Here is a 23614-nt window from a genome sequence, read left to right on the forward strand (position 1 = left end):
ACAACTACAGAAGAACCTCAATGGCTGGACTTAACTAGAGTGCCCAGGGCATGTGGCAAAGGACAGGAAGGGGTGACGAGGGCTTCAGAGGAAGGAGTTCTGGGAAAAGTCTTTATGCACCAATGGTGCTGCTGGCATGGCTAGAAACGAACATGCATCTGCTGCTTTCACTTCAAAATGGGCTCAATCTTCCCTCACCTAAATTTTCATCAAATCTGATTCCCGGTTTCTACACTAGGATGTCAGGCAGTGTTCCCATCTTGCTACTGAGAAAAGCTCATGATGAGACGGGCTCCTAAGGGGAGCCCAAGCAGAGAAGGCTTAATAATGAAACATCAATACTTTAGGGTCAAAAAAGCTCAAATATTAGTGATTTCATCAGATTAACTGACCCTCACCCAACCACCACACATTTCCAGGGCACCAGAAACTGCCGGGGTGAACAGGACTCCTCATGGGTACCAAACCCGTCCTGGCCTGACCCTCGCAGTACACTGTCGCAACTGTGAAGCACCTGAGTCTTCATGAACAAGAGGTGGCTGTGCTCTGAGCTAAGGTCCAGCCTTCCAGGGAATTTACAGAGTTGCTGCTGGCAAGGTTGATGCATCTGCCACCCTCCCATCTACCAGGTGGGCAGGAGAGGGGCACAGGGCAGCCTGGACAGGAATAATTAGCTCTCCTTCCTGGAGGAAGGGACGGCGCTGAGATGAGAACCAACCTCCAGGCATTGCAAGGTGGGCTGAAGGTGCTGCCACTCAGCCAACAGAAAGGCTATGCACTGTCTCCAGAGGAGGAACTGAAAAATGGAAACTATGTAGAAAACCAAACAGAGACCTCATTGCCCGCAGGAACCGCCTAGAAGAGTGTTTCGTGTACCAGGACAACCACTGCCCACAGAGACAACAAATGGGAAAGTTTGCTCGTTTTCACTACTTCTTTAGCTCTGGGGTTGAAGGGGTGACAGATGATGAAACTGCATTCTTATCTTCTCACTCAGCATCATGAGCAAGGGACTAAAGGGACTATTTGCAGGGCTGTTGCAAAACAGAAAGGGGGCAAAGATACTCCACACAGGCTGATCACAGCAGAGGAACATCTCTCTACACGAGTTGGAAAAGAGACCTCAGAAAATGAACAGTCTGATAGCCGAATGGGGCGGGGGGGGAGATGTGGACCGTGGGCCCACAGAGGAAACAGAACCAGCAAATGAACACACAGGAGAAGAGAACAATTGTGCAGTCAGAGACACAACTGAAAAAAAAAGTGCTCCAAGGTGGAAGAGCTGCACCCGATGGATGTAAGGTGGGCAATGGCAGCCAGGTGCTAGGCGAGATCAGCGTTTGGAGTCAGATCCGTGGGTGCTGTATCTGAATTCCAGGCAGGTTCCTGCCTGCAGATGACCTCCCCAAGCCTTGGTGTCCTCACTACAAAATGGGAGCGACAGCAGGCAGGCACCTTACAGGGAGCCTGAGGTCAAACTACACAAGGGACTGTGGTGAAAAGCAGCAATGGGGTAGTGGTTAAGAACCGGGACTCTGGAACTGGATGGCCAGGGGTCACCTTCTGCTCCTCATTCACCTGGTTGCTGTTATAGTTGATACAAAGTGTCAACTTGAGAAGTTTAGAAGTAAAACTCAGAGACTCTGCAGGGAGCCAGGGTTCTTACTTTGTAAATATCCTCATCCTTTGCAAGAGGAGGGCACAGAGGTTTTGTGATTGCTACACCCATCCTAGGAAGTGGTAGCCTGCTGATAATATAAGGGAAGAAAGGAGGCTTCCTCTACATCTGGCCTGCTTTTGCTGGCTGCTGCCTTAAGTGTCGCCCTTGTGCTATGCCACCCGGCTTTGGAGCCGCTGATTATGGACTGAAACCTCCACAAGCAGTGAGTTAAATAAACCATTTCTTCCTTCATTTTGGGTGTTGGGTATTTTGTCCTAGCAATGAGAGAAAAGTAACCAAGACACTTGTGCAACACCAAGCAAGTGACTGCTCTTCCAGGGGTCTCAGTTAGTCCATCCATAAAGTAGGCACAAGCCTGGAAGCCACTTGCTATACTGCCCGGCACCTAGCAGGTGCTGAATAAATTCACCAGAGCAACTCTCCTTTCTGGGGATGTGTTAGCAGGAAAACAAAGAGAGGTTGCCAGAGAGGGGAAAGAGAAATTGCTTCAATTTTAAGCTCTAAGAACGTGCTTTAAGGCTTTTCCCAGACCATGAAAACAAAATAGAACAACAGCTGCAGAAAGAATAGAACCCTGACACTTTGGTGTCTGCATCCAGCTGTGCCTGACCTTTCGGCAATTCACTGTGTGTACACACAGCCCATCTGTTCACCACCAATCCCAGCATGTGCAGAGTCCCAGAGCCCAGCTCTGCGGGTGGCTGCTGTTACCTAAGCCACTGTGGAAGGCAAATGTGGAGTGCTAAGAAGGGCAAATGTGGGGTTTTTTCAGGCTCCCGGGAACAAGGAGCTCTCAAGCTGTTCCCAAAGAGCTCACGTCTGCACTGGCAAAGAGATCATAAAATGCACATCTTTGCTGGCTGCTGGAAAGACCATAGGGCTGGATGGATTGCCAGAGTCCAGGACGAATGCTGTCAGAAGAGCCAGCCACCGTTCTACAGTCCCAGGACCACTGTGGTCCGGCTGTGAGAGGGGATTTGCCAGGAGAGTCCAGTACAGTCCAGCTGCAATGCCTCTAAAATGTACCTCCAAAGGTTCTCACTGAGGGGCCCAGGAGAACCAGCCTGGCTCACCTGCCCTTGGGGCAGGGACAGCAGCCCCCTCACTGTGACTCACATCTGACCCTAGGGAGGGTGCATAACCTGGAGTTACATGATCTTACTGCACCTGTAAGGTGCTGAGGTTATGACTCCCCTTTTCCTCAGGGGGCAAGCTGTGGTCCCCACAGTCCCCAAGCAGCAGCCGCTGAGCTGCCTCTCAGACTTCCTGGCAGGCAGCTTGCTCCCGCTGGAAGGGGACCTACGAGAAGGAGAATGGGGCTCTGAATGACTGGCAAGGTGACTCCTGGGGAAGAGAAAGAGTGAGCTGAAATAGGAAGAACTCGGAGACTCGTGGGCAAGGTTGCAGCTTCTCATTCCTGAGGAGCTCAGCTCCACAGCAGCCGGGGTGTCCTCCTCGCCAGTTCCTGGCTAGGGAAGACCTGTGCTCTTCCCGGTGCAGAGAAGTGAGAGGGCACAAGCAGCCCCTGGCTCCTACATGGGAGGCAACAGTGCACTTGGTCCCCAAGATACACAGCAAGAGCAGCCTTCCTGGCCAATACTGGGCGCATTAGTGGTCCCCATAGAGGCCCCTGCAGGCCCCCCAAAAACAACTTGGGGACTCAGCCTCCATGCCATTATCTTGGGAGAACTTTGCACTGTGCAGCCAAATGACTCAGCTGAAAACTCAGAAGCACACAGCGGCAGGGGAAGCAGGCTGGGTGAAGAGGGCAGTGTGCCCTGAGGGGCGACCGTGCTGTGCCCTACTGCACGCACCAGACCCCGAGAGCAAAGCTGTGGCCTGGTGCTGTGTCACGGACCTGGGCTTCTAGACGTGGCTGTCATGCCTCGTGGTGTGGTTTGGGCTCATCTTGATCGCTCTGGGCACACTGAGTAGCCTCCAGGTCCTTCCCGGCTCCACCTTACCCTTCTGGGATGTAAGTGAAGACCAGACCATGGAGACTGTACGGTGGCACTGCCAGCCACCTGGGGCTATTTCAGTTAAAACACACAATTCAGTTCCTCAGCAGCAGCAGGTGTATTTCAAATGCATACGGCAATTTAAATAAAAATTTAGTAAAATTCCAAGTTTAGTTCCCCAGTCACATGTGCCACATTTCAGATGCTCGGAGGCTAGACACCCATGGTTACTGCATGGGGCTGTGTAGATACAACACACTTCCCTCTGGGTTCAGAGGATTGCAGTGGGCAGTCTCGAGCCTGCACAGGGGAGCATGTGGTTCATGAACTTTCTGTAAGCCACTTCTTTATAAAGAACTATGTATCAGGGTAGAGCCCAGGTAAGTGTAAATTAAGGAAAGAAAGTCACGTCTGTTGGTTGTGCAAAACCAGTCCATAGGGACAGTAGTCATTAAGATGCTTGAAGGTGCGTTAAGCCACCACATGCCACACCCAGGTTCCTAAGACCAGGATGTCCATTGATTATTTCATGTTTGTTTTCATTCTTTGTAGGAGACAGGAGTACAGTGTGAAAGTGACAGAATAATTTTAAAGTTTATAACAAAGAATGAGCTGATGACATGGAATGAGTAAAGGGCTAGGAAAATAAATACGAAGAAAAAAGTAAGAATGGGAGATGATTAGCCCTATTGATTATTTAAAAGGTTAAGTGTAAATCTATGGCTTGAAAATAGTATGAAATTGGTTCAGAATGAACCAAAGAATGAACAAAAAAACGAACAGAAAGTATATTTAAATAGCAGTTAGGTGGTATTTCAAATCTGCAAAGAAAGGACTGCTTAGCAGAGAACTCTGGGGCAACTCATGGATAACCTACAAACGAGAAAACCGAAAATCTATCTCCTTGTACCAAAATATACTGTAAATTAAAAACAGACAGCAAAACTAAAAATGTGAAAGTACCAGAAGAATATATATCTTGGCCTACATAGACAAACCCGAAAGACAGGAGATAAAATTTCTGTACTTGAATCACAAATGAAAATAGCAACATTTTCTGTGAAGTACAGCACCACAAACTACAGAAAATATTATAACATTTGTGATAATATACCAACTTCTTTAATAGAAAAAAAAAAGAACCTCTTGCAAGAGGTTCTTCTTCTCTCTGGTCAGAAGAGCAGAGGTTCTTAGGTAGAGGATGATCAAAATCTCACCCAAAGGGTAGTAAATGATATAAGCAATGAGTTTAGAGAACAAAACAAATGACCAAAGAGCATATTAAGATAGTCCTGTGCCTAAATAAGGACAAGGAAATTAAAGCAAGGACATAGTATTTTCTATCTATCAAGTATCCTGACAATGATACAAAATGACTCGTAATCTGCAGTAATGGCAATAATGTAGGGAGAGGAGAACCCTTAGGAAATGCTGGCAGCAAAACAAATCAACACATACATTTTGGAGAGCAAATTGACAGTGCCTATGAAAATGTAAAATCCCACCCTCTGATTCACAAAATCCACTTCTAGAAGTGCATCTCATAAACATATCTGCATAAACACAGATATATTTTAAAGATAATATGCAATATAATAACCATTGTTAATTTTCTATCACCTTGTTTTAAAATTCTGTATCATTTTGAATGTTTTTCTATTCTCTTTAAAATTACAAAAAAAGAATGCTGCTTGTAACATTGGTAAAACAATGTAAATGTCCATCAACAGGAAGGCTGATTTAGGTTCTGTTCTTATAGTGAAATATCAGGTGCTCATCAAAAGAAATGCATAAAGTCCATTAGAAAGATATCCACAATAAAAAAGGCAAGTAACAACATAATATGGAATTTAACATGACATTATGTAACATTGTAAGTGCAGACATGCTTCAAATTCATTTACCTTTACATACACAATATACATTTATAATACGATTGAGAGGATACACTTAAAACTTCGAAGTTACTTCTAAGGAGCAGGTTAAAATACCATGATGAGGCTTTTAATAATACTGCAGTCTTTCTTTTTACAATCAATACTAATTTACCATTAATCTTCAAATCACAAGGCAATCTAAACAAATGTAATAATATATGGTGGGCGCTCAGTAAATGGTAACTTCTGTGCTTTTCTGACGTCACTGATGCCATTAAAGAGCCCTACAGATCGCGAAGCAGGGACCCAGTGTGACCAGTGGCTAACTGCTGTGACACCAGATTGGAATGGCTGTGCTCTCTGGTCAGAAGAGCAGACAAAGCACGCGTCATCCTGAGCTGGCCCCAAGAACTCTGAGTCCAGATGAAACTATGCCAAAGTGCTTGCCTCCCATCTTCAGTATCCCCTGGTGTCTATCACACAATCATCTTGCAGTGCTGACCAGGACACACTGTTGGGGACACGCCGCTACAGGACTAAGAATCACACTTTTGAAGCCTGGCTCATTTCATTAAAAGCACAGTAGAGTACTGTGTACTAGGCGGACAGCGTGCATTTCACCACGGAAGGTCATCTTCCATGCACAGGCTAATGGAGACAAGGACAGCACTCAGAGATAAGGAGGACCAAAAGTTGATTTTGCTCTTAGGCCCAGACATGCAAAGAATGCCCAGCCACATTCAATCAGGGAGCTGGAGGCTGGCTGGTGCAGTGGGTGGAAGTGTAGCAGATAATAGTAACAGACAATAGGATTTCTGAGAAGATCCATTTGTCCCCTAAAAGACACTCTAAGAACAATGAGAGGCAAGGAAGGAAGATTAGAAGGGGAACCGGAGAAAACAGGGAAAGAGGGAGCAGCGGGCAAGACCTCGCCACCAAACGTTAGCATTTATTTTCCAATTAGAAAATTTTGTACAAATTGTGCTAGGAAAGCACAGGATTTATTACCTATATAAAGATTTTATATTGTATAGTTAATGGAGTTTTCAGATTCGTTATTTGAGATTTTTAACAAATGCTTCAGTTGTTGCTTCAAACTTTAAACAAAGCTTATTTCACGTTAAAGAAACTCTTCATGAAGTTCCAAAGACAGCTTATTCTAATCCTTACAGGTGATGATGAGCTAGCCCATCCATTATTTTATACTCATATGCACACATAAAAATGTGGTAATTCTAAAGCCACTGATTATTGGCCTGAAATAATTCACGCAATTTCTCAAAGTGCCTACTTTACTTGTAGGAAAATAAGGCTTACCACTTAATAGACTTCAAAGCACGATCTTTTCAGTTTCACCCAGGTTTTAAAAACTTCCATTGCACTGTGAGCACAAGCACTGTCCTAGGCACAGGGCAAGTTGCAGTAACTGGGGCACTGTAATCTCTGAATCTCACTAACAAATTTAATTAAAATCTCAAACTCCAGCTAAACACTTACTATGAACCTTGCATTATTCTCAGCTCTTTATTTATATTATTGTCTTTTGGCTTTGTAACAATCCCATGAGGTAAGTGCTTTGCGATCTCACTGAAGAAATTGAAATGCAGAGAAGTTCCTTGCTAAGATCACAGGCCCAGGCACTGGCAGAGCTGGAAACTGGACCCAGGTCTAGCCTCTTGACTTCCACACTACGGTACAGCCATCTAACCTGCACAGTTGTAAGGGTGGGCACGTGTGGGTGTGTTTACACATGCCTTCACCCAGGCTTCCATGGCACAGCTGCGGAATTAGAGAGGCTGATCACAGGTGGCGAGAAAATCTGCAAGTGTGGGACTCGCCAAACTCAAGTGTGCGATCCTGATTCTAATCAGCAGAGAAAACAAATGAGGGAAAGAAAATAAGTGAAACAGGAAATAAACGAACAAATAAAAATTAAAACAGTGACCAAACACAAAACCTCTAACAATATATCCACTGCCATTACAATGAGATTCTTGGTAAAGATGAAATGTTTTCTCAGCATCATCGTCTATTCTCAGATATTACCATGAGCACTGCCATACTGTTTAGTTCTCTCAGCACCGAGTAGTAAGGGCACTGTTGTAATCAAGAGTTTGCAAAGGAAACAATTTCATACCGGATACATAATTTATACGATTATATTATAATACTCAAAGAGTCAAATGCAAAAGAGAACAGGAAATCTGTTCACACACTGAAGACCCAAAGAATCCAGCTGAGGGCCTGGATCCTATGGCAATGTCCTGCATGAGTCCAGTGGAAGACTGGAGCTCATGGCAGTGTCCTGCACGAGTCAAGCTGGAGGCCTCGAGCTCACGACAATATCTATACCAAGGATCCGCGCCAGGAAAGCCCAAAGCAGTGGTGGGAGCTAGAAAGTCTGCATCAGCAGGCTGAGTGATCTGCACTGGAGCCAGAGAGCGAGGCTCAAGGTAAGGACCAGAGCTCCCCTAAAAAGAACCACAATAGCCAACCTCAGCAACAGCGAGGTCCCGAGGTCTGAAGATAACAACTGAGCTCATACCAGGAAGCCAGCATGACAAACTCCAGGAGATTGAACAGCGCACATCTTCTCCTCTAGGTCTGCTTTTGTGTTGCTGGCAACAATCCTCAGGTGGGCTCCCACACCATGCTGATTCAGTTAAAAGTTATCCATTACTTAATCCACCACAGCCAACATCTCTTCATGGAAACAGGCTATTTCCAATCCCCAAATTAAATAAGTTCATTTTGGATCTGGGACTCTCAGAATAGTGGTGCTCACCTGCTAAAGTTGATGCAAACATTCTAAAGTCTGCAACATTTCTGTCCTTGAACATTTCAGATAAGGGCCACTCAACCTGAGCACAGATGAAGCTGCAGTCCCCCCCTTTGACATGGCCACCTCACTTCATTGCAAGCCATTTGTGCTACCCATATGCTTCCTACTGGTCTCTGCCTCAGCAGTCCCTCTGCTAAGCGCACGAAGTCACCGCCACCACATCCAAGCCCTCTTCCTCCAGCCCACCTCACCATCTGCAGTTTGAGAGCTACTTGGGCGGAAGCTCTTCCAGAAAGAGAATCACATGCAAATGAACCCAGAATCACTTCCTCAAGTGTCTGCAGGCCTGTTTGTAACTGCAGACCAGTGACCTTCGTCCTTATGGGTGGCTGATTTTAGGGGCTACAAAGGAGTTTTATGGAGTGCTGATGCAGTCTGCCTGCCTGAGACCCCCTGCTCTGGGCACAAGAGCAAAGCCTAGATCCATCCAACCTTCAGAGACTGTCATAACATGGTCTGAGTGATGGAAATTATAGAATTATCCCAAGGTAAGGATTCCCACGAGACAGAGCAATTCCCCACACAGTACAGCCCCCAATCCACTGGTTTTTCCTTCCCTAATCATCTGGTTAGTAACTAATACTGGGAGATTATTCAGAAAATCCCCACTTTCTCTGAAGTAAAATGTATGTTTCAGGACTTGTTGCCTGTTTTGTGGAGCTGGAAATTTAACCCAGAGTCTCATGCATGCAGGGCAAGTGTTCCATTCTTTCTTTGCATATCTTGATGCTTAGTATCTGAAAGACACTCCATATAAGATGCACAAAATCCGAGTGTATGGCAGAAACTTGTAAGGATATGTATCAAGGCACCCCTGGAACAGGACAGTCATTCCTTTAAAAAGTCTCTCCTTTAGGTGAACAATCCCTCTTTCAGTATTTCAACCAGAGGGCATCGCTCAGCAGATGGGAAAGGCCCCCCAGGAAGTAACTATCTCATTTGTGTGGCTTTCTGATGAAAGACTACAGGGAGGGAAGGGGGTCTTTTATTTTGAAAGTTTAAATGACCAACTCATTTTCTTTGTAGCATAAGGTACAAACTCCCCTTCCATTCTGAAAATGAACCTTCTGTCTTTGATGCCTAACATCGGTGCCAAATCCACAGCAGAATCCTTTGCAGAACACATAGGGAGTTACTTCCCCCTGGTGGCAACCACTGGTCTTTTGAATGGCATCAATGCAAAGCTCACTGTCCCTCCAGGAGTAGGGATACCCTGTCTTTGGCAGTCCCCAAACAATGATCTGGGGACTCCCCTGTGTGTTATTCAGGTAGCTTTAACTCCACATGCTCCAGGTGTTGTGTTGGAAAGGAGAGGATATTATGTTACAAAAAAAATGGAATAAGCTTCCTCAAAACCAGCTCTGAGAAGACTCATGTCCAATACTACTTCTGTCCAGGGCCAGCACACACTCCTGGGTCACTGTCACCCTGAGCTGAGGTCCTCCCTGCAGATGTAGAAGGAGAGGCCCTGAAGATGCTGCCTGCCCCAGGACTTAGAGAATCCCAGAGACACACATCCAGGAAAGGGAAATTCCAAGGTGTGTGTTAATTTCTGCAAAGAGGGAAAATATCTCCTTCATCTATAAAATGAGTAGACATTGGTATCTATCTTAGAAAGCTGGAGGACAGAACATTTGAGAGATGCACATAAAATATTTGGCTACAGTGGCAAGTACTCATAGGGTACTTATAATTAATTGCTCAATAACTAATTTATAACATCCAAATTTAAGGAAGGGTATACAACTAAGAATACTCAAAGCTGAGTACGGAGGAGTGCTTGTAGTTACAGCTACTCAGGAGACTGAAGCAGAAGGATTGCTCAAGTCCAGGAGTTTGATGCCAGCCTGAGCAACATGACAAAAGCTCATCTCTTTAAAACAAAAACAAAAGAAAAATACATAAACAAACAAACAACCCCAAGAACTTTCGTGAAGCAACAGGCATAAACCAGGATGGGTAACAGTGACATGTTATCATTTGACCAATAAGGCAATGCTAACACAACATTTAGAAATGTCTCCAGTAATTCCCAGATTGCTTTACAGGCACTGGCACTCCAGGGTTCTGGCACTGTGAGGCTCCTTGGCAAACCTTCAAATGGTAATTCGACAGAGTCAGGGCACAAGGTCATCTCAGATCAGTCTTACATAAATTTCCAAGATCAGAAGTCTCAGTGACCGAAACTGACCTTTCCTTTAGCTACCAACTAGCAGATAGTTCTATGTAGGATACAGCATGGTGGGGACAAGTGGACTATGCTCCACTGATAAAAGAGTGCAGAACCACACAGCTGTCAGAGCCAGAAAGAGCACACAGAGACCGTTGGATTTGACCTGCTCTACTGACAGATCTGGAGAAGCTGAAGACTGTGCCTAAGGATGCAGGGCCAGTTACCAATCTAGAAAGCTATTTACTTACATGTACTCCACACACTGTGTGCAAAAAAACCACATCCTGCCCGCTGGCTTATGAATTCTACAGAGACAGTGTCTGTCACTTGCCAGTGATAGTCTGGGGCAGTGGCCGCTTCCTGGAATATGGGAGTGGGGATTAAGCCCTTATTCAGAAATGGAGAATACCAGGGCTTCCAGAGGTTGACTGAGTCGTCTAGGATCCAGCAGATGGTCTTCAGCCCACACAATGCTCACTATGTGGTTGGTGCTGAAGAAATGTCTGTTGAGTGAATGAATGAAGCCAAGTGTCCAGGCGTGCCTGGATCCAGCACTGGAGCACTACCTTCTGCTTGAACATAAGATCATCAAGGCTGCCACTAAGCATGGGATACCGTGCACTCGTAAAAACATTCATAATATAGAAAGGCACTGTTTGGCATGGTGGCCCACAGTTGTAATCCTGGCACCCTGGAAGCTGAGGCACAAGGATCACAGGTTTCCCAGCCTATGCAACTTAAGGAGACCCTGGTTCAAAATATGTGTGTATGTATCATCACTGAGAGACTAACAAGAGTTACAACTCTGCATAAGCCTCAGTTTCCCAGGAAAACAACACTTTCTCAATAGAGAAGTCCTAGGTGAATGATATTTGGAAAATCCATGTGCAATACTGTCACCCTGAGATGACAAAAGGCACAGGCCTTGAGGCTAGCTAAAGCTGACTGAGGTCAGGGGACCAGAGTTTTGTGTCACAGTGTCATGGGACCTGGGATGAGCTTGTCTAACAAATATCTTGATGATAATAATATCTAATATCTTGATGATAGTATCTACTTCATAAGATTCTTGGAAACATAAAACGATATATTACATAAATGGCATACTTAAGGTACAATATAGAACATGTCACATAAATAGATGGAGATTACTTTGTTATCTTTTAAAAAGACACAAAGGTTAACAAAGGACACAAAGGAGATTATTGTGGAATGAGTGTGTCCCCGAATTCACAGGCTGAAGATCTAAGTCAGACGCAGTGTATTTGGAGATGGGACCTGTGAAAAAGGTCAAATGAGGCCATGAAGGAGGGATCATGACCCAGCAGTGTTAGAGAGAACTCGGGATATCTACAGAAGACAGAGCCGGGAGTGCACAGTGAGAAGATGCCACCTGCAGGCCAGAAAGACCTTGCTGGCACTTGCAGAATGGAGAAGAGAAATGCCTGTTCTCTAAGCCACCTAGTCTGCAGGGTTTCAAGAGGACAGCCCAAGCAGACCAACACAGTGATAAGGCAAGACAAGCTATTGTTACGTTTGCAAGGGAAGGGGGGAGATCCAAACTTAGCTCTCCGAATTAAATAACATTTTTTGTCTTCTCATTCTAAATTCAGGCCACCTCGAATACCTCTCTCTATGATGTTAATTATGATTGCATGTGGGAATTTCATACTGTACCTGCTGAAATTAGCAATGAAAGGAAAAGTACCAGGCTTTCTCCCATCCTCCTTTCAGAACCGTGCTAATGGCTTTTGACATTTCAGGAACTTAAAAACCTAGCTATAATTCTATCAGCATGATATTCTGTATTATGCCGTGGAGGCTGACAGCATATTCTTTCAAGTAGCTGAAACTTTAATGAACATTTTTAAAAACTCGTTTGGTAGGGTTGCAGGTGGAAGCCAGGGCCTTGGGGCAGCGACATCCCCCAACCTCCTTAATAAACATTTCCAACATGAATGGCTCCGCACAAGTTGAAAAACTTTATTAAAAAACAAACAAACTGACAAAGTCTTGTTTTGACGGCAGCCTGTCCTTACCCCAAGGAACCCTCTTGGTCTTCCAGCCTTGGGTCACGCCCTTCCTGTCAATGACCTGGACTCCCTACCCAGCTCCTAGGAACAGAATCCAGCCCAGGTGATGGACAGGGCTCCAAGATTCAATCACAGGAAGATGCTGGGTGTCCCTCAGAGGCCCAGGCTCGCTTGCTCTCAGGGAAGCCAGTTCCTGTGCTGAAGCCCACAGATGAGGAATTGGCCAGGAGCTGAGGATACACCACAGGACATTCCTGCTTCAGTCTCTTGCTTGGGAGACCACAGCTGAAGGCCAAGATAGAGCCACCAAGCAAACCACTCTGGACTCCTGACTAACGTACACTGAGAATACACTGAGTGGGCCAATCCACTAAGGGCCAGGCTAATTAGTTTCTTAGCAGAGGATAATGAATGCACTTAACTAGGCTGGACATTTTGATGTCCTCATCACCTTAAAACACATTCCCATCATGAGGTGGAAATACCACTGGCAGCCCATTTATCAGGCAGGGAATCCAAGGCACATGTTGGATAAACACTTCTCAGGGTCACCCTGTGTACAAAGGGATGCCCAAGACCCCTCGTTCTTAACCATGAAGCTGCACCACCTAAAAGCAGACAGACCTCACTTCATGATTTCTAGGATGATTAAACTCAGCATGAAGCCAACCTTTTCCCCAGCATCAAAGCTGGAGTTAAGGTATTTGATATTCTCCTGATATTATGTTTTGAAAATTTTTATTTGCCTAAGAAGTGAGGTATTTTTACCCTCCAGGGCCACAATACAGCCTTTTCACACTCAAAAGTCCATGGGACAGGCCTTCACTGTCTCATAACCACCAGTGTCCTCGAGATCTGGAGGTGATCAATATTTTCACGGGAAAAGTCTCTCCCACTGAATTGCACCACAAACTGGCCCTTCCAGAAGTCTTGAGATGGTCCTAACCAGTATGCACAGAAGCAAGGTGCCTTTCATCCCCACGTGCCTGCGCACACACACACGTGTGAACAAACACGGCTATAGTAAGAGAAAAACAATGTATTCACACAACTGCAAACCAGCTTCTCACTGCTAGGTACAAGAAAGAGTTGTTTGATTTTATTTTTTTAAAGGAAGGTAACAAAAGACACAGGATATAAACACAAAAGCCAACAGCCTCTGCAGTTCACTGTTCTGCTCTGTCACAAGGCCTGTTTTCTGTCCCCTTATGTAACTGCCCCAAGGCCTAAAAAGTCTGTAGTGAGCAGGCAGTAACAGTTACTGGTATGGAAGAAGTGCTTCGAGCAATGTATGCTGGTGGTACACAGAGTTGAAACAAAACAAAAACAAGAATAAAAAGCCTGAAAAACAAGAATAAAAAGCCTGAAACTCTAAAATTAGAGAACTAGTGGGTCAATTCTAAAAAAGTTTTGCACAGCATAGCAACATACAACACAAGTCTGAACATACTCAAATAAACTGAATCGTGAGATCCCAGCAATCAGGCCATTTAAGGACAAATTTCACCCATAATTCAAGTCTGAGAAACAACATGCTCTGCTCTGATGCTAGGATGAAAAGTGAAAATGGCCTGGAAATGCTTGGATTTCCCAGCTGCCATTTGCCTGCTAGATGTCACATTTTACAACATGCCACCCAGGCTGAGTTGGAATGGGGACAGGCAGAAATGCAGCCAAGGACAATGACTTTGGGAGAAGCTGCGTTCATCGGCTCAGCTAAACAAATTGTAGTCATCAGATTCGCACTCAATGATGCCTTGTGTACCAAAAGTCAAGTTTCGGGAGGCTGGGGCTGTGATTTGTCCTCGGGCGGGTGCAGCATTTCAAGGTGAAAAGCAGTGGCTCATTGGCAGAATAAAATGCTCCTTCTTATCAATCACGTGTCATGGGTCACAGTGTCCACAGTGTTTTGGTCTAACAATGAGAGAAGGAATTGTCTTGGGCTGGCTTATAAAATATTTTATATAGTTAACGTATACAAATTACAAAACTTCCCTTAGTATTTTACATTATTAAATTACTTTGCTAAATAACACAACAAACCCACGCTTAATTATTAAACAAGAAGCCAGGCAGAGTGGCTCATGCCTGTAATCCCATGACTCAGGAGACTGAGGCAAAAGGATCGTTGCAAGTTTGAGACCAGCTTGGGCTGCAAAGTGAGCTCAACACCAGCCTGAACTGCATAAGGAGACCCTGTCTCAAAAAGACAAAAGAAAAAGAATAAGAAAACATACATGTCTGCTTAACTATGATAAACATCTGCCTTCACAGACTGACCTGCCTGGAGGTGGGCTGAAGTACTATTTCGGTATTGTATTGATAATCACAGAGTTTTAAGTGCCCAGTAGCACATGCACAAGGGACATCTGACCGGGTCTCAATTCCACTGGCTATGTAGCAGGTGCAGGAGGTGGAGGCAGCAGTGCGCTACACCTTTCCCAGCACGATGCTCTGTTGTCTGATCAGTCTGAGTACCAGCACCAGATCATAGTATTTGTGGTATTTTACAACATGCCACACAGGCTGAGTTGGAATGCGGACAGGCAAAAACCATGAAAAATATCACTTAAACATGCATCATAATGTCAACCCTTTGTAATCCTGCAGGGCACACTGCTAACTGTCTGGGGCTGAAGATGGGGCCCTCAGGTCCTCTTCTTCCCTGCCAATCCTGCCTGTAGGCTTCAAGGTCAAACACTCCAAGAAGAGGAAGATGCAGCACTCTCATTGTGAATTCAAAGAAGTCAAGGCACCATCAAGTTATCTGGCTAGAAGTAGAACCACTGTCAATTAATTATTCAGTTATCTTTTTAAGATACTATCAGGCTTGGTGCAAGCCAAAGCCCTTTGGTTCTTAGCCTTATCTAGTGGTTAGAATCACCTGCAGGGCTTTCCACATAAGTGCCAGTTCCTGCAGTGCCTGGGCATGGGAAATTCTCAAAAGTTCCCTATAGATTCTGATGTGCAGAAATCAACCTGCTCAGGGACCTCCACCGCTGCTAAAAATTTAAGGACATCATTTAAACTCCTTTGATGCCAGTCAGAATACTCTGCTATTGCAAAAAACTATGGAAATAACTATCACAAATCTTAAGCGGGCATTTATTTTTAAAAGGAAGGTGAGATTGTGCGGTAGAAAAGATTGTGAAAGATTTTCTGGCTTAGGTTTCAGGCAACCAGAAAGAGGTGAATGTTCCCATTACTGTGTAGAATTGTATTTACTGCTTAAAAACTAACAATATTGTTTGAGAACGCTCAAATTCCTAGTCAGCTCGGTGATGACCGAGGAAACTCTTATTCTAGGGAACCAACTACTACTGCCAGAAAACCAAAGCACATATAATTATTGGTTTAAAACACTGTTTTGCTTTCCTAAGTAGAAAGGGATTTACAGAAAAAGTGGTTAGTATAATAAAATATGCTATGGAAATATCTACACAAACAAAATCTTATTTTAATAAAAGTTTCATTCATTTGTAATGGCACAAATCGCTAATAGTAATGATAGTTTTAAACATCTAATTAACACACTCATTATAAATTGCATGACTAATGATAAACCAGCTAAGAAAAACAAACTATACTATTAACAGTTATAAAATAGTTTCCAATGTAGTGTCTCCAATGAATCAGTAGTTGAGGTCAATTTCATTTTTTCCTTTCTTATGAACCTATATGAGAAAAATTTGCCAGTGTTTTTCTGCACACCATCACCCCCTACCTACAAGAGACTCACCTTTCCATTACACCAGTCTAAGCATGTGTGGCCTTTAAAGAAGGACTGCAGAGGGAGGGCTTTAGCTAAATGAATCACAGGCCATTAATGGAAGGCTTATCAACGACCTTCCCCAACCTGAGCTCTAGGGCTGTCTCGCCTTGGGAGATGGACCTCCGAGTCCAGTTTTACATCTTCTCTTACAGGACCTTCTGAATGGGCTACCAGCCCCTAAAAGTTCCGCACTCACATTCTGAAGTTCCCAAGGCTCCAAACAGAAAAGGGGAGCTGGAATGAAGGCTCTGGCCCTTTCTTCACCTGTATCTCCATCACCCCCTGAGCAGAGCAGTTACTTTCCAATGCCCCCAACAATGGCTACAGCCCATCCGAGCCTGCCCTGCTTATCTCTTGCCCATCCACCTTCCTCTCCCATAAACCGATCTCTATCCATCTGTGCAGTTAGAGTAACATCTGAGTCCTACTGTGAGCCCCAAGACACTCCATGAACTTTCCCTGATTGCTCCTCTGACCTCAGCCACCACCCATTCCCACCTCTGATTCAGCAATCAAAGGTCTCCTTCATGCCCTTGACCACTGTACCAGAACTTCAGCACTTGCTATTCTCTCTTCCTGAAAGCCAGCCACACAAAAATCTCCCAAGCTGTGCAGAAGCCTTCCTGGGTCACAGAATCCAAACAGGCTTGACACTGACTCCTTTGTGTTCGTTCCTTTACCCATACGTCCCCAGAGCCATCCCTACTCCTCTCTGGGCCCTAGGATCATGCTACCTAGGGACTCTATTGTTTGGGCTCCCTTCCTTCCAGGCTGCCTGGTCAGTTCTGCCAATAGAGCACAGGCCTGGGTACTTCTTCCCTACCTGCCTGCTCAGGGCTTCAGCGTCTCAATTCTAGGCTTTCAGATCCAGAGCTCCTGGCCGGTGGCTCCTCCTACTGGGGCTCCGGCCACATTGCTTCCTCCTCAGCTCCAACTTCTGGATGTGTCTCATAGATACCCTTGGGCCTGCCCCAGTTAACCCGTTCTTCAGCAAAACACCTTAGCCACCACAGAGTGCACTACCATTAGGGCGTGACTGCTATGACCTGGCACCCCACCCTGTTACCTTCTGTCACATTTTCCTGCTTCATATTCTCCACTGGACTTAGTACAATTGTCAGCCCTGGGTTCCTTTTGCTTCCACAACTGCAGTTACGACCAATCTTGAATCAAAAATATTTTTTTAAATACATCAGCACTGAGCATGTACAGATTGTGTCTTTATTATTCCAATGTCCTTATTTTTCCAAAAATACAGTATAATAACTATTTACACTGCATGAGGTATTATAAGGAACTAACAAATGATTTTGTGTAAAAGAAGATATGCCCGGCTTAAATGCAAACACTATATGACATTTTATATGAGCCTTGAGTCTGCATGGATTTTAGTAACCAAGGACTTTCCTAGAACCAACAATCATACTTTCGGAGGAACATCTGCATCTGAAAGACTTGTTTACTTACTTCTTTTCCATTTTCCATCTCCTCTTCAATCACTAGAATCCAAAATTTCCATAAAAGCAGGGAGCTTGGCTTATTCACTACACAATCCTCTTGGCTTAAAACTACTTGAAACATGGCATCTAAACAATAGCAAAGGGTAAATGAATGAGCAAAAGCTGGCCCAGGGACCACTCAAAGTATGGCCTTATCAGTGAGATCCTTCCTGACCTGATCACTTGATGTAACACAGCAATCGCCCTCTCTTTGGGGACCTTGACACCCCACATGTCACTTTTGCTCTAGCCTCTTCATCTACTGACGTATTTAGTATTTTATTTATTGCTCCTTTACAAAATTGTCATCCTTGAAGGTTAAAATGCAATTTTGTTTGCTGCTATAACCTCAGATCTTAGAACAGTGCTTGACAGTCTAATGAATGTTAGCTAGCAAAGTGGGGGAAATTTTATAAAAAGAGTATCAGCAATCCTGGGAGGCATGTAAAATTCTGAAGTGCCAGACATTCAAGCAAATAAACAGTCTTCCCTGACTTGACTGTGCTCCAAGAAATGACAGCTTGTTAGGACCCCTAACAAAGAGGCCTGAAATGCTGGCTAGAGTTTAGCTCACCAACACAGGAAAAGGTTTTAGAGCATGAGGAAGACTCACAGCGGGGGACAATTGTTGCTCTAGAAAGCACGCCCAGAAGCCGTTGTGAATCCTTTCTGAAAGTAAATTATAAATAAATGGGTCTGAAGCACATCATTCCCTGTTCCACAGCGGCGCACCTCTTGGCAGCTGCCTCAAATACAGTTCATTCACGGTACATGTGGATCTGGAGCCAAGTGCTGAGAACGCAGCTTCTTTGACAGCTGCTCTCTTAATGGGGCAGCTTCTCAAAAGCTGGTTTCCTTCTGCAACGCCTACAAGGTCCAAATTTTTTTCCGCACAATAATTGAAGATTTGAAATAAATTCCTCCTCCCCGCCAATCACTGGTTACTCATCCAGAGTGTCTTAAATTGTATGGATTTGGGGAAATGGGGACCAACTAATGTACCGAGTTGTCCCTTGCGGTGGCAGCTCACTCCTTCGAGGGAACAAGATTCCTGGCTAAATATCCTCCAGGTTTAGAAAATCGTCCCCCTGCCCCCAACATCATTCGACCCGAATTGGCCCATCAACTGCAGGATAATGAGCAACCACAGATCCTCACCCAAACACTGGCTTTTCTTCCAACAGTGCAGATTGGGAATGCAGAGATGTCGCCCTATTTACGAACAGTGAGTCACGTCGCCGCTCAACGTCTGTTTCTTTCTCTTTTTGAATGAGGTGACCCCCTCCTCTAGCTAACGAGTAAAAGCAGGGTTGTGGCCAAAGTCCCCGAGGTACATTAGGGGCTCCCCAGCCACTGTGGGCGCGAATTCATCACCCGATGCACCCACTTTGCCGTTTCTCTCCACCCCCGCCCCGGCAGAGAGCAGTCGCGCGCGCCCCAGTAGCCACTCTCGGACCCCTGAAGCCCGGGGTCGCAGCTTCCACCCATCCCTCCCTAGAGCCCAGGGGCCCGTGGCCCGCGGACCGCGCGGTGTGCGAGGGTCGCCCCGCCCCGCCAGCGTTGTGACCCGCGGCGCCTCCTGCTGGCAACAAGTGCCGGCCCTCTGCCCCGACGGCCCGGCCCGGTCCTCACCCGGCACAGGCCGTCCACGAACACGCGCGAGTCCAGGTGGCAGGCGATGGTAGCGCTGGGCAGGTCCTGCAGGTCCACCTCCTCCATCTCGCAGTCGATGAAGCTCCAGTCGCCGCCGCCCTCGTCAGCCTCGGCCGCCCCGGAGAAGGGCGCGAAGGGCCGTAGCGTCACCCCGGGCCGCGCCCGCGCTTCGGCTGCCTCACCCGCCGCCCCGAGCCGGGGCCCGGCCACGCCGTCCTCCATCCCCGCGCTCGCGCCCGCGCGCCCCCGTGCACCCTCGCCGGCTGCGCCCGGTTCGCACGCCAGAGTCTGAAGCTCTCGCGCCGCGGCCGCCGACTCCCGGTTAACCCCCTCTGGATCGCGTCGCTGCCCGGGGTCAACACCGTTCCCTCTGAGGCGACTTCTGAGCGCTGGCCCCGCCCGGCTTCACACCACGCGGGAGGGGCGGAGGCGCCCGCTGGCCTTCTTCCGAGAGCGGAGGGCCGGCGGGTTCCGAGGAGGTTCCTTTAAGGCCGGCCCATATTGGGCTACTGTGTCCCGCCTTTCCCGGAGAAAAGACCAATAGAGGAAACAGTACATTCTTCACGTGTTCATCATTTGCCGCCCTGAATCTGAAGTCTAAAAGCGGCCATGTTACTTAGGGGCAAAGGGCTTTTAGCCACTTCTGCCTTTGGCTGCTGGTGGTACATGCTGAGGGACATCAGGCAGGGTTTTGGGTTCTTGGGGTGACAGTTGAGGAGGTAGTGGTTCTAGGGTTTCTACGCAGTGACGTTTTGAACTACGTGAGTCGACGGGGGAGATAGGAGATCTAGTCCTGACCACACCTCCAATTGTGGCTATTGGCCGGGTGGTTAAATGCTTAACCTATATTATAAATTATAGTTGTAAGGAAGATTGAACTAGACCACAGTAACAATACCTTACTTTTCTATTTCGAATTTTTGGCATTATATTATTGTCCAGAGTTTATATTTTATTTTTACTCCCCATTACGAACTATGTACAATAGTAAATGAAAGAATATGCTCATCCTTGCTTTAGGGAGTTTATTATACAGAGAAAAATAGAGGATTTCAAATAAGTCCATCTCTGTCTCTCTTCCTCCTGAATGTAATTCCTTCACCACAAAAGACGGTGTGGTACAGGGAAAGCTTAGTTCTGAGTTTCAGCTTTGCTGTTGATTACTTGGAAGAATAACCCAAATTTCATGTTCCTTTTTAAAAAGTAAGATTATATATGGTAAGAGTCTAGTACATGTCCAATAAATGGTAACTTTATGCACTAGGATCTTTGAAGAATGTGAAATGAGATCTGTATTTCCTCCTGAAATAGGCTTACTGTGTAGTTAGGAAGTGTAGCTGATTATAATAAAAACTACCATATACCTAAGTAACAGTTGATATTTATTCAGAATATGCCAGATTTAAGGCTCTGTTGTTGCTATTATGATGATCTTAGTGGAGTTTGTGCTTTCATGAACCTTAAATCCAAGGGAAGAAATAGGATCCATATAGAAGTAACTCATAAAATAGAATGGAATGTGAGGATTTGGAGAAATTGGAACAATTATATATAATACCTAGGTGGGAATATAAAATGGGGCAGCCACTTTGGTAAACAACTTGGCAGTTTCCATAAAAGTGAAATGGAGATTTACCTTCTGACCCAGCAGTCTCTTTTCTAGGTATCTACCTCAAAGAAATAAAACCATATAGAAACCTGTACATAAAAGTTGGCAGCATTATTATTCATAATAGCCAAATAGTGGAATCGGTCCAAGTGTTTATCAGCTGATAAATAGCTACTCCGAAAGTCTATCTGTACAATGAAATAGTATTCAATCACTAAAAGGAAGCACTGATACTTTCTGCACCATGGTTGGGCCTTGGGAACATTGTGCTAAGTGAAATATGTGTTATAAAAGTATCACATTTTACTTCACGTATACAAAATGTCCACAGAGATGGACAATTAATTAGTGGTTAACAGGTGCTAGAGGGAGAAAGAAACAAGAGTGACTACAAGTGAGTAAAGCATTTCCTTTTAGGGTGCTGAAAATCACCTGCACTGATCATGGTGATGTTTGCACAACCCCAGGAAAATATTCAAAATCACTAGTTGGTACTCTTATAATATGAAAGTTATATCTCAATAAAGCTGTTATTTAAAAAAACAGAGAATGTGATAAAGGCCATGCAGGATTAAATGTAGACATGCCGCTGAGTGCATGCCAACTCAGAGTTGGAACGCCTCTGCCAACTCTAGTCAGACATGCTGAAAAGGACAACAAAGGAGATGAGGCACCAGTTTTGGAAAGACAATGCCCAGCCACCCCGTTACTGGCTGGGTCTGTGCTGTTTTCACCCTAGGACAGTCCGCTCCTTCATTGCTGGCTCCCTGTAAGCTGGTTAGGGCACGCAATGTGGGCCTGGTGGACGAAATGTGCAGGGCAGGAGAAAGCACGAGTGGAAGAGAAACTACCGTGCACCAGAAGAAGCCATGGCAGCTGCCTCCCTGCTGGGTTAAGACAGGAGTGAGCGTACACCCTCAAGCGGGTGACAAAGACAAAAGACACGTAATTGACTTTGGAACGCTGCTGGCCATTACTTGGATGCAGACTAAGTAGATGTCCACCTGCCTCCCCAGGTGCTACTTCGCAACCCCCAGCAGTGAGCCGGAGAGGTAACATTTCTTAGTCCACTAACCAAATCGATCACTCTAATACTAATACCAATTTCTTTTGTGCAACTCTTAAATAGTTAATGGGTGTATGTGTAAACTACCTCATATCATCCTCATGGATAGGCGTTATTACTGCAGATTCTTGGAACTGAGGTCCAAGGAGATCAAATGACCTTCCTGCAAGCAAACAGACAGCAAGTGACAAAGCAGGACGTAACTGGACTGTTATTCCCACATTACTTTGTTCTGGGGGAAACAGAAAAATAGGAAGGAACAAGCAAACTAAAAAAATGTGGTAAAAAGGAAGGAAGAGGGAAATCAAAGCAAGGGACAAGGGAAGGTGGGGACACTGAGAGATGCTTGAAGTTCCAAGTGGGGAGCAGAGATGTCGGTCCTACAGGAGAGCCTTGCCTCGCCGAAGCTGGCCCACAGGCCACACACTGATGAGGCTGTGGGGACACAGCTCTCCAAACATCGGGCAAAATGACAGAGTTCTGGATCAGCTGGGTCAGCAATGTGACCTCTACATCTGTACACCCACGACTCTTGCCTTGTGCAGGCAATATATTTAGTAAGAAAATGTCCTATTTCTCTTGGCACTTAGAAAATAAAATTGTACAGTGACTTCCACCTTCACGATGCCTTCAGAGCTTAAGAAAGACTGACAACTGTGCTTCCTGCTTTCCCTGACACTCTCAGTTAATACCACAATCAATAACCTGACCCAAATAGGAGAAAATAGAGAATATGGGAGCTGTCAACAGCACAGGCAGAAACTGAGCAAAACACGGTCCTCAAATGCAATCACAGACATTTCTAAGGGTGAAGCCATCCAAAAACACAGAGTCCTCCGACCACCCTTGGGAACTGGTCACCTTGCCCTTTCTACCAGCAGCAGCAACAAGACCCAAAGTCTATCCCTGCTTCCCAGCATCTATCGAACTAGACAGCTTTCCCTTCTCATCTCCTCAAAAGAGCTGATTTGATTCAGATTCTTAGACACCATGAAGAAAATGGAACCAAAAGAGGTAAAGATCTCCTTGTATTTTGTTTTGAAATGGGGGAGGGATGCAAATTTTAATTCATGCATCCTGCTACCTCCTATTCATTCCTCTCTATACACGTCCTTCATGTCAGTCATTGCAATTACGGAATGTCAAAGCAGAGGAGCCCACAGAAAACCTTATTTGGTTATTTTTGTTCACAGCACCTGTCTCTTACATCTATTAGAACCCGGTTATGCAGACATGGCTGTGAGGAGAAGGCCAGGCTATTCACTTTCCAGGTGGGGAAGTTTCCTCTACTGTATTTCCAGTCGCTTCCCATCTTGTTCTGGAAATAGAACAGGGCTGTGTTCAGTCGGCATTTTCTGAATGCTTATTAAGTGAACCAAAGGCACTTTGAACATTCTGAAAAAGTATAGGCATTTTACAATTTTATTTAAGGTAAATCGCTGACTTTGTGA

General features: G+C 45.4%; 1 protein-coding gene across 2 annotated transcripts in view; it reads right to left on the minus strand.

The window, feature by feature from the left end:
* The window catches only part of Rcan1 (regulator of calcineurin 1), an 84371-nt gene extending 64434 nt beyond the window's left edge, over window positions 1–19937 (minus strand). The window contains exon 1 of one of the 2 annotated variants that reach the window (XM_003462215.5): window positions 19468–19937. In XM_003462215.5, coding sequence (XP_003462263.1) covers window positions 19468–19710 — 243 coding nt within the window. In that variant the 5' untranslated portion in view covers window positions 19711–19937. Of the gene's footprint in view, window positions 1–8061; window positions 8122–19467 lie in introns of those variants that run through there. The other variant, XM_063224450.1, reaches the window with a different exon arrangement.
* Between the last annotated feature and the right edge of the window lie 3677 nt (window positions 19938–23614).

The sequence above is a fragment of the Cavia porcellus genome, unplaced genomic scaffold, assembly GCF_034190915.1.
Source record: "Cavia porcellus strain 051 isolate PalLab524CR breed Dunkin Hartley unplaced genomic scaffold, mCavPor4.1 scaffold_15, whole genome shotgun sequence".
Lineage (NCBI taxonomy): Eukaryota > Metazoa > Chordata > Mammalia > Rodentia > Caviidae > Cavia > Cavia porcellus.